Raw genomic sequence first — 12,132 nt, forward strand, 5'->3', positions numbered from 1 at the left:
GCAGCTACAAAAAAAAAGCACACGTCACCATTTTGCTTTGTATGACTTTGGTTGAGGAGGCTTTATTACCAACAGGACAAAGAGGGCAGCTGCCTAGGAGCTCCATATGAAGTGAGTCTGCATAATATAATCAAGTTTACATAACTAAATGTCAACTTTAACTAATCCATCATTCTCTATTACTCTTGTAGAGACGCTCTGTGTCAACCATGGAAGTATTACTCACAATCAGGTTCTTAAATTCCTCTGGTAATACTTTTCCATGAGGAGTCATGATGTAAACTGACTACTAGAAATCACAGCTGTATTTGGTTTAGCTTCAGAATTTACAGGACTTCTAACTTCTGTGTCTGTGATCACAGGTGGTCTCTCTGTCTCACTGTCTGTCTCTGTGTGTATCAGATATAGCATAAATAACTACATTTTCACAGGCAGTAATACACGATATACTAAGTACTGGTGTGAGCATGCAGTACCTGTAGAGCAGGGGTGTCCAATCCTGGTCCTCGAGGTCCACAGTCCTGCATATTTTAGATGTTTCCTTCTTCCAACACACCTGATTCAAATGATCAGGAGCCTTCTGCAGAGCTTGATGATGAGCTGATCATTTGAATCAGGTGTGTTGGAAGAAGGAAACATCTAAAATATGCAGGACTGTGGCCCTCGAGGACCAGGATTGGAGACCACTGCTGTAGAGTAATTCTTAGTAAAGCACATTTAAATTACCGGTACATCCTGCTCCTCCTTGTTTCTTTAGTCACTGCAACTTTGTTTGACATTCATCACATTTACCTACACTTCTCATACAGTAAAACAAGGTATAAAATAACTATTTGACAGAAAACTACAAATTTTCCTTTTGTTGAAAAAATAATATGCGTAACTACACTGTGGTTCTGGTATAAAACCTCAGAAATAACAATTATACACCAGAGAACACCAACAAATATCACCAAACTGTTTTTCAAACAGCCTATTAAACATTCTGTTACCTAAAAAAATCTAAATTCAACACTTGATTTTCAGTTTTATAAATGATTTCAACGTATTTAAGGAAATCGACTAACAAATAACGATCAATGAAAAGCATGAATGTCATTTTCTTATCGTCATAGTGACGGTCAGGTCAGACAGGTCTCCACAGTGCAGGTAATTCTACCTTTTACCGGTAGTTTCTCTGGCAGATGGGTTTCTTCTTCTTTCTTCTTAAAAAAGTTACGTTTTTTGATGCTTTTAAGCTTTTCAACCTCCAAAGAGTTCAGCTTTCCAGCATTGAGGTCATTTTGTCCACAAAGTCCAAGAGCAAAAAGAGACAGAATGATGGTCTGTGGAACTTTTATAGCCGCTCAGCTGCGTCACCTTCGGTCTCTGTGGCTTTAAAAGATGCAGAAACGTTGTTGTGGAGCTCAATTAATCATCTATAGCGTCAAATTGAATGTTTTTTTCTTCTATCACATCATGTTTTGAGGCCCAAAGTTATTTTTAGCAAATATATGGGAGAGAGAAAATGTGAATGAAAAAAAATACAAAGTAAAACAAGACAGATTTTAAATCAATAAATCTTACTTTGATCTTGCTTTGGTAGATGACAGTCTGTCAATTCATCCTACTTTTATTTGAATTTTTTTTTTTTTTGTTGAAATTTTTAGTTTTTGTAAATTATTGGATGCAAAAAAATGACAGACATCATCTGTAAGTGAACAACTCAACAGTTATTTCAAGTACTCTGCCAATAATTCTAAATTACATTTAGAAACTTCACTACATTATCTACACAGCATTTTTTCCTGCTTTTGTAAACTACATACAAATTTACATCAAATGACAATAACTATCTGTAACTAGGTATGAAGTTTTTTAACCCTCCTATTACCTTTGGGGGGAATTGGAGCTCATTCATTGTTTAACATCTCTAAATAAGTCACTGACACACTTTATTCATCTCTATTTAAAGGGCTATTTACACATTAAATTGGGTCACAATTTTAATTATATCTTTTTGGAGGTTTAAATTGTTGGGGTCAAACTGAACCCAAGAATAAAAGAAGACACAAAACGGATGAAGAAGAGTTACTACCATTCATCAGGTTAAACTCAAAATGTTGCAGTGATGTGACAGTGACTCTGCAACAGGTCCTGAAATTGGAGTCATTTGTTTTCTTACCAACTTAGGTCAGTGCAACAGAAAGACATTTTCATGACAGGCTCAGTATATACTCATACATTTGGACAGAAATACACTTTATGAATCCACCAAGGACCCCCATCCCTTAAAAAAAAAAAAAAAATTAAATTAAAATTCTTATGTTTTGGATGATTTACACAGGTCAGCTGATTGAAGGTGTAAAAAAAGGAAACATTTGCTGAAAACACATTCCTGACTTCTAAGATTTTGATGTGTCCCTGATTTCACGGAGTGCTGTTGCTCCTCTTTTGTGTGCATTACATTTTTTTGGTGTATACTGAGCATCTATATTACTCAAAAATGAATTTGGATCGTGCATCCTTGTTGTCTGCCCCCCAGAAAAGTCCACCATTATTGCACAAATGCAGTGCTTTAAATTATTTAACTTAGAGGGAGAAATATTTCTCACAAACTGCCATCATTAGCTTCATAATGTTTGACAAATAAGGCAGAAAACAAGTGTTTGTACAGCAAGAACATTCTACAAATTTATTAATAATCCACAGTAATAGAAATCACTTGCGAGTGTGTGTTGGTGGGTGCAGGTTGGTCAGGAGATGAGTTCTGTAAAGAGCGACTGATTGGCAAAGTCGGCAGGTCTCTGCTGTGGGTGAGGCAGCAACGGACTGCCACTGAGGCCAAAATGAGGGACGCCAGCGCTCAGGAAATAGAAAGGCACGTGGGTAATTCTTCCATTGGACCAACACTGAGAACAGAGAGAAAAACATCACTGTGAAGCTGGTAGATAACACACGAAGAAGACAGCAGATTATTCCGTTATCAGAGTTTCTGCTGAGTTCACAGAGTTACATTTAAGACTCTTTTCTTGCCACATAGGAGGCAATTTAATACCTGTGTCACAGTCTTACCAGCTTACGTATGAAATGATGTTTTCAAACCAGTAGGGACCAGAATTAATTATCATTATAATCTTCAGCACATCACAACAGTTTTTAACAAGAATTTCTAAGGTTATATAAATGATTTAAATTAAAGATATCTGGACCCACATAGCTAGCAGAAAATGGATTAACCTGATATTCATTGATGCAAATTACGTTAGTTGCCCTTTATGCAATAATAACGTTCATTTTTTAAAATTTTGTTTTTTAATTTAATCTTTAATTAATCACTGAGGTTAACAACCTTTTTTTTTTGGAAGGCTGCACAAAGGTTTAAAGATATGATCAGTCAAAAAATAAGTATCAAACTTAGGGAAGCTAAAATAAGCTTTTTTTAAAAAAAAATAAGGGAATTAGTAAGAGAATCATTTAACATGGAGTTTATATTAGTCTTGAATTCAGTTTAATTTTCTTCTGCGAACTATTTTAACTGTCTGGAGCAGGAAACATGAAAGCATCCTGGCTCATCTCTGTCCGTACACTGGGACTAGCAGCAGGTTTGTGTGAAAGTAGTTTATCAAGAATGATGTATAAACAAAAATCCACCAATGACTCCAAGCGTGATGCAGAGAGAGCGTGATGGCCAGACAGCTTTACAGTACAAGACACAATGAGGAGTGTTAAGTTGGTGACAAACTGAAATGTAGTGTAATCAACAGAGTCCAGCATATGAAGACAATGTGCTGGTCCATTCATGTATGGTGTAGCAGCAGAAAGTGTTTTCATGGAGTCTACAGCTGGTAGTGCTGTATATCAGTCTGATGCTAACATATCCGTCTTCAACAGGCAAGAACAAATATTTCAGATCTTCTATATATCATATGTTAGAGGTATACTGAAAAGGGGAAATGATTGGGCCTTTGTATACCAACTTTCCAGCACAGTACTTCACAAATTAGCAATATTGTAAAAAATAATGAAGTCTGAGCTGACAAACTATGTGACAATAACATTTCTAAATTACTCCAAGCATCTTTTTCTGCATTGTTTTCTTTAAAATATAATCTAATCAGCAATATGCCGATACCTATGTCTCTCTGATTGATCAGGCTCTACAAATGACTGATTAAAACATAATGAAGTGGTAAAAAGGAAAAATTCAAGGGATAGGACTGACCACTGTGAGCAGAGCTCCGTGCTGGAAACTGGGATGGAACTGCATCAGTCTCGGTTCAGCTCCTGCTTCTCCTTGAACAAACCCGCTGAACAAGAAGGAATAGTCAGCACATGCAGGTGGGACACACATTATTATTACAGGCAAACGCAACATCTGTGAGCTCCATCAAAGCTACAAAAGTATGAAGTGTAACCACATATAAAAACACAAACCACGGCAAAAGCTCAAAGATGGGGTTGGTTCTCGTCTTGAACACAGCGATGATTGCGGGCCGGTCGGCTGCTTGTGGATCACCTGAGAGAACAGATAAGACTGAGATGAGCTCTTAAATACTTAAATACTGACAGAGTTCATGAGGGTGAACAGAATGGAGCTGAGACCTTGAAGAAGCACTGCGAGCCTCTCTCCTCTTGGATCCCAGGCTAAAGACTGGATCTCTCCCCCAACACTGGCAGACACATTAGACAGCAGTGAGTGAAACATATTCAGTTATAGGAGAAATATTCACATCAAATACTCAAGTAAAAGCAGTTAAATCCCATCGCAAACATAGTCCTTTAAAAGTACATCAGTAATACATTAGAGTATTATTGAATACATTTAGTATTAGGAACACATCTACTTAAAATATAAAAAGTAAAAACAGTCATAAATCATATTGGCTCCTGCTATTGTTGTATGTGATCATTACTGATGCATATAAGCAGTGCTTAGTTGATGAAGCTAATTTTTACTACTTGGTACTGTTTGGTAGTTTAAGCTATAAAAATGGATGGAGTTTTATAAACTGATGGTATGTTTAGTATGCAAAACTACTTACTACTCCTGCTACTTTGAAAAAGCAGAGTACAAGTGTGAATTATCATAAGCACTGAAGTAAAGCACAAGCTTATCAGACCTGAAGTTTCACCTTTTTCTGATTCTAAGTATGTTCAGTTTTTTTGGAATAAATTCCTGATAAATTAAACAATTTAAAAATGCACACTACTTTTTACTTTATGCTGCTATGTAACGCACAAAGGAAATCTCTTCATTGTAAATTCTTCTGTTTGAAAATTCAATAAAAAGATCATTGATTTAAAAAAACAAAAAACAAATGCACCACTTTGACTCTGATGCAGTCGTTTCTCTCTCTGTAGTCACCACTTGAGTTACGTCCTGCCCACAGTACTATCCGTTTGCTTACATGTCCTGAATAAAACATCAGCAAACAAATGCACCTTAACAAAGTTTCTTGTTAGAATTTGCAGTTTTCTAAATTCTGCCGCCAAGATTTTCAATTTACTGCAACATTTATTGGCTCTATAATGTACATCGAGTCCAGATATTGGTTATCAAACTCCTTGATTATTAATGTTACATGCTCAAACCCATTTTCAAGGTGCTTTCAAACTGTCTTTCTGTTTGCCTGTGGGTCTTTCTGAAAGCTGTATTTACGTCTGTTTTTGATGTTAGGCTAAAAGATGGCCAATTAGCCATTTAGTTAAGAGCTCTTACATGATGTCTCCATCTGGTGTGTTAAAGGTTGTCTCTGACAGGTCGGCCACCACAGCTGCTGCCTGTGGCCCTTTTGACGTGCTTGTAGGAACACCTGCTGAATAACAATAACATCATGCAGGTCATTTATTGAGTATGTAACACGTCAAACTGCCTGCACTGCAACAGAAGTTCTTCAAACTCTTCAATACTATAATCACAGTTAATCCACGTTTAGAAGAAAACAATTCAAGCAGCAAAATCAAATATCTACAAGTGTATGTTGTGTAAAGATGGAGACGGTTAACCTGGCGTGTCAGTGAAGGTCAGAGCGTAGATGACCATCTCTCCTTGAACACTGAAGAGAAGTCGACTCCCATCTGGACTCCAGCAGCCAGACTAATCAAACCGAACAATCACTATTTAATAAACATGCGGTTTAGAAAATATTTTGCCACCTAATTGAATAACAACTTCAAACATGACGAGGTTTTACCTGGCAGCGACCTTTTACACATGGCCAGCGCTCACACGTCCACATCCTGGTCTCCCAAACCCTGAAGGAGGAGATTTCATGTTTTATGCATGTCTAAAAGCTTTCTGTCCACTTATTATCTTAAACTAATACCTGCTAAACTCCAGAATATTCCACTAATCCCTTACATGTATATAAATATTCATGAAAGGTGAGTGGGCCTCTATTATAGTACAGCACGCGGCCAATCACTCAGGTCCACACACCACTAATCACGACAAGAGATTTTAACTTGAAATGTGCTCTGGCAGCTCTATAGGGAAAGACAGTTTGTGAAACTTCTAATCTCTCAAGTTTTCTCTCTAACCTGAACAGAGCAGACGGTGTAGAAGCCAGGACATGGCTGCCGTCAGGAGACCAGGACAGGAAATTGACCCCACCTCCTCCAATACGCTGAAGTGGTACGCAGCTTTCAGCAGCCACATCCCAAACCTGAAAGATGCATTTATGTTAAAAGTACAACAACAACACAAAGAATTTCAGGTAAAGACTCTGGCTTAAAAATGACCATTATTGCTGTGTCCATTGGTGAAGCTGACAGGAGGAGAGATCCGCTGGGAGACCAGGCGATGGAAATGACAGGAGAGTGACCAGGATGAGACAAAACCTGAGCGCAACCAGACGAAGGCCTGCAGATTGAAACAGGGACATTAAAGAACAAACACAGCTCAGAAAAAGACACAATTAGAGTTTCTACAAACTCCAATGAAGACTTTTAAATACTATTTTTACACTACATAAAATGCTGATAATACCCTTTTTACTGATAGTGATAGAAAGGTCAAAAATAACTTATTAAGTGCCTGAATTCCTTGGCATGTACATCAGATTTAAGGAATTTTTACAAATTGTTTCGTTTTTGTGTGAAATAATGACTTAGTTGTCACAATACTTGAATATTTGTTTTGATCAACAAATCGATTAATGCACTGATTAAATTGGATCAGTCAAATTAGGTTTTTCTCTAAAACACTCACCCATCAAGACAACTATTATAAGCTAGCAGTAGAGGCAGTGGTTGCTACTAGACTAACAGACTGACTGAAATGCCGTTAAAACAGACTGATTAGCCACGGTCACAACCACAGCACATTTAGTTTGTAAGTGTTTACTGTTTTCCAACAACCGTCTAGAACAGTTATAACTAGTTCTACAGCAGACAAACTAAACATATTCAAGAACTTTATAAATACAATCCAGAATTTTTAAGCTCCTGTTTTTCAGAGACCTGAATCAAATGCTTGCTATGACCTGCGGCCACCTCGGGGTTTACATACCTGGTTGACAGTGAGCAGGGGTCCACATGCCAAACCAGTAAACAGTTCTGACAGGCCACAGCGAGCGCAGACGCACACAGCGGCTTCCACTGCACTGCTGCAACACTCCTCTGTAGACGGTGCTTCAGTGTAGGAGTAGTGGCACTGAGAACAAAAGGAGTCAGAGCAGTGACAGTACAGTGACAGAATGACTGAGAGGTCAGAGAACAACACTTCTCTATGACGCTGACGTGCAGTCAGATTTTAGCTTGTAGGGTGTCACTGAGACACACAGAAGTTCACTGTTGCATCAAATTACTTGAACAGAATTGAATTGTGTATGCATGTACTGTCATTTTACACTGTCAAGTTTTATTGACAATTATGTGCTCCATTCTATTTGATTCTTTAAATCATGAGCGCCTGACCGATTCAAAGACTATAGATTTGAGAATTAACTGTGTTACTACTGGGTTAGAAATCAAGTACAATAACATGCTAAGAAAGCAGGAATGCTTTGGAATGAAAGACACAAACTATAGTTTTTTTCTGTGTGCTGTCACTGTGGCACCAACAGGCCTTCTTCAGATCACAGTAAAGGTACCTTTTGGGATTGTAGATCTTGATGGAGTCGTCTAGCAGGGCTACAGCAAATTTATCTGTATGAGGATGCCATGCAAAGGCTCGCACCACACAGTCTGACCTGGTAACACAGGAGGGATTAAAACACACAAAGGTTGCTATTTAAACTACAAATTTTAAGAAAGATGAAACTATTTTGCAGAACAATGCAGAGCTTCAACTACCACTTGTTTTCTTTATCCACTAATTTCATAATGACTAAACAGATTCAATCTTTGGTCATTAAATGTCTTGTTTTATCCAACCATAGTTTAAAACACAAGGAAAGCAAATATGCAAATAAAATCTACTGTTCATCAACAAAAGAAATATTTAACTTCTTTTTGTAGTTCTACATTTGTTATATTAACATTTAAACTGTCAACCATTCACCAAGACTTCCGCATATCAGTTTCGTCCTATTCAATATATTTTCAATCATTAATACCGAAAGAGGAACTTACCAGTTTAGCACCTGTGAAAATTCAGCGATCATGTCCTCACTGCTCAACTATTAAAACACATAACACACATTTTAACATAGGAACAAACATCTGGTTAACACATAAAATATCTTCAATCAGCAGACTGAACTTACTATGAGGTGAGGAAACAAGGAACCGTGAAAGGAAGAGACCCATCGGAGCAGCGCCAGAATACAACCAGAACTCACTGACAGCCATTTAGGCACTGCAAGAGCATCAGTTACAAGAGAGTTAGTATGTTTGAAAGTCACTACAGCATCAGGAATTTAAGTGCTAAAGCACATGAGATTTTAGTGCTGCACTTACCTTCAGTATGCGAGTTGGTAATTTCATTGAGCAGCCCTGTGAAACCGCCATCCCGCCTGAAACAGACAGAAGGAAGTTTGATAAATGATCTTTGTCTGCAATAGATATAATCTCTCGCAAAATGTTACTGAAATACTGATGCCAGAAGCTGAGTGCTGACTAAGTATAAAATAAAAACATGGTCCAACTTGTGTGCCAGATTGCACTGATTTGCATGACTGTGAGGTGCAGCTGTATCCTTCTATTTCAGCGGTAGAGCTGTTTGGTTTGGGGTTCATTTAAGTCTTTTGCCAATTCATGGCTGTTTTGCAACTGACTGACCGCACATAGACACATTTCGGTCTTTGCTACAGCTTAGAAAGTCATTGGTTATTCATTACATCATCTCAGTTAATGACAGCGAGTAAACGTTACTACAACAACACTTTTATCCAAAGCAACACGCATTTTTGAACTTAGATATTTTAGAAACAATTTGAACTTCAGTGTCTTGCTAAACAGCACATGCAACATGAGATCAGGAATCAAATCACAAACCCTTAAAAGTTGTATCAAACGTCATAAGATTTCACAAGACGACTGTCTCACATGTTTGTACTGAAAAATAATGTTGTGATAACATCTCTATTTACAGCTGTAAATCTGCTGATATGAGCTTATTGCAGACATATTAGTTTTCTGTATATGTTGACTTATTAGTTACAAATTGAATTTAGAAATGCCAAAGATATGATTGAGTTAGTTGCATAACATTGTCCATTCATCAGAGAGCACTGAGTTACCAAGCTGCCCAACTCTGTAGATTTCTTGTTCACTGTTCCTCCAAAAGTAAGTTTACTTATTTATTGAAGCTTACAAATCCCTGTGGAATGGAATTATTTTTTATCATAATAGTAATAATTTTATTTATTTATTATTATACTAGTGGAAATGAATTTATTCCAGTTCAATTGAATCACTCCAGTTCAACAGTACTGAAATAAAGCCTGTAGTAATGTTTCCAGTTTTGTCTCAGAGAGGTGAGGACTTTACTAAACGCTCATTTTGGAGGCTGCAGTTTGTGGTATTGTAGAACTACACTGCACAATACTGACTGATGTCTTCTGCACTTTGTCCAATACATTCATATAAAAGAGGGATTTATACTGGTAATCTCAACTCACGCTACTGCAAACTGCTAAAATAAGGCACTTTGAAGTGTGCTTATCAATACCCCTAGTTATAAATGATCAATAGAACTCCTGTATAAAAGTGTGATTAAGCTGCACTACAGCACTGCTCCCACTTATTTCTGCAAGGATTTATTATTTGAAATCCTTAGTAGAGGGACTTGTGAAAGTGCAGACACATCAACGTGTTAAGAGCTGACCTTAAGGAGGAGATCCAGGTACAGTAATTTAGTCCATTGTTTTGTGGCTTCCTCACACATCCTCCACTGTCTTGCACTGCCATGGTCAAACTTTTTTTAGAATTACTTTAAAACTTAATTCCCCTTTTATATACATTTGCATGCATTCCCTCCTTTTCAAAGATGTCAAGAGTACAATTAGATGGAATAAATAGGGTAGTAATTAATAAGAACACAAACAACAGAACACAGCTAAAAACCTTTACATTCAGAAGCAGCATAGTGCAATCATGGTTTTAAATTGACCTACAGGTGCAGTTTTGTTTTGATGTTTGCTGTATGATGTGTGTGCAGCACGAAAACTAAAAGCAATTTTCCCAAGCTCAAATTAACTTCCATGTTCTGTCACATGTGTAAGATCGTAGCTATGGTATTGTATTGGTATCAGTAATGAAAAATTCAGGCCGGTATCGAGTAGTACAATTGTGGTATCATGACAACACTAATAGCATGTCACTGCATGCTTTAACTACCACACCTCATATATCTGTGTGTATGTTACCCACCATGCTGCTGCACTCCTCATCCATAGTGTTTCAGAGTGGTCCAGGAAGGCTGCCTTGCTGCTGCTCTCTGTGCGGCTGTGGAGCTTCAGAGACTCTCGGGGGAAATGTAGACTCAGAGGACTGGAGTCCTGCAGAAAACACAACGTATTAGAACTTTACTAGGCTTCGTGCAGACTCATTTAGTGAATATTATCTTCTGAGTTAAATATAGGGGTACGTTTAAGCACTCAATCAACGACTGCAAACATGATCACCCGTGTTTTCTGTCAGAATGTTACTTATACTTCACGACAAACACAGCAGATCTGGATCAGACCTGCTTCAGTCGGTCTTCGGTGCTGGCCCCGAACAGCAGCTCGTTGTTGGACTCACACAGTGTGGTCTGTCCGGAGGGCAGCGGAGGAGGGAACAGAGCCAGAGAGCACATCTTCAGCTTGCTGAAACACCGCCACTAACCCCTGGAGACACAACATGGGTCCGTCAGGTAACGTTACAAAAAACAAAGCGGTGAATGTCATGTTTTGAACTCGGCAGACAGTGCTCGTACTGTAAAGCTGGGTACTTAGCTAGCTAGCACTAACGGTTAAAGTTAGCTACCCAGGCTGCCGGCTCTTGCTAGCTTAGTTAACTACTTTATTGTCGCAACTTCATGTCGTGGACGTTACCTGGTAGTGTTTCCTGTATATTGTGATGAAATGCCGTTCGCTGTGTGACCAAACAACAAAATAAAAGCAGACGCTAAGCTGTTGTGACACATTTACTTTCCTACTTCAAGCCAGTCCCGCCGTATGAGCTACGGCGAGCAGAAGGGACAAATAGTGCGGAGCTTTGCTACAGCGCGCACACTGGTCAAAACTAATGTGCTGCCCTCTTCAGGACGTAGCGCGAAATTACATCCACACTGAGGCAAACAGGTACCAGAAAATGTTTGTTGTTGGAGAGTTTGAGACACACAAATCAGTTTATTTAACATTCACAGATGTGGTTAACATGCAGCGTGTTTTATCCATATGTCATCATCCTGTTGGCAAAATGAAATATAAACATGATCTGATTTGCTATTAAGATCTAAAAGACGATGCTCCTCATCAGGAAGGGCAGAGCGCATGGTCACCAGCATCCCTGGAGCCGGTGTGTATTGCTCAAGGACACATCAGCAGCATCCGCCCAGCTGCTGCTGCTGCTGATGATCCCAAATATAGAGATCAATGAATGACAGGCGTCCATAATGACAAATTTTGCGAATGGAAATGATGGATGTTTTGATGGAAAACTAGAGCCTGTGTGTGTGTGTGTGTGTGTGTGTGTGTGTGTGTGTGTGTGTGTGTGTGTGTG

General features: G+C 38.4%; 1 protein-coding gene across 2 annotated transcripts; it reads right to left on the reverse strand.

Annotated features, from left to right (window-relative positions):
• Positions 1-2,647: 2,647 nt before the first annotated feature.
• Positions 2,648-11,538, reverse strand: aaas (achalasia, adrenocortical insufficiency, alacrimia). Of its 2 annotated transcripts, none has more exons than XM_008283679.1 (17): positions 11,463-11,538; positions 11,114-11,255; positions 10,798-10,925; positions 8,884-8,939; positions 8,691-8,782; positions 8,557-8,603; positions 8,076-8,174; positions 7,493-7,636; positions 6,724-6,844; positions 6,523-6,647; positions 6,177-6,237; positions 5,989-6,079; positions 5,702-5,798; positions 4,585-4,652; positions 4,417-4,498; positions 4,205-4,289; positions 2,648-2,891 (listed from the first exon to the last, which is right to left on the reverse strand). In XM_008283679.1, the coding sequence occupies exons 2-17, from the start codon at positions 11,222-11,224 to the stop codon at positions 2,736-2,738; spliced, it is 1,563 nt and encodes a 520-aa protein (XP_008281901.1). In that variant the 5' UTR covers positions 11,225-11,255; positions 11,463-11,538; the 3' UTR covers positions 2,648-2,735. The 2 variants fall into 2 exon arrangements, with proteins under 2 accessions (XP_008281901.1, XP_008281902.1); XM_008283680.1 differs by having other exon boundaries at positions 5,702-5,795; positions 11,463-11,537.
• Between the last annotated feature and the right edge of the window lie 594 nt (positions 11,539-12,132).

This window comes from Stegastes partitus, unplaced genomic scaffold, assembly GCF_000690725.1.
Source record: "Stegastes partitus isolate 25-593 unplaced genomic scaffold, Stegastes_partitus-1.0.2 Scaffold323, whole genome shotgun sequence".
Taxonomy (NCBI): Eukaryota; Metazoa; Chordata; class Actinopteri; family Pomacentridae; genus Stegastes; species Stegastes partitus.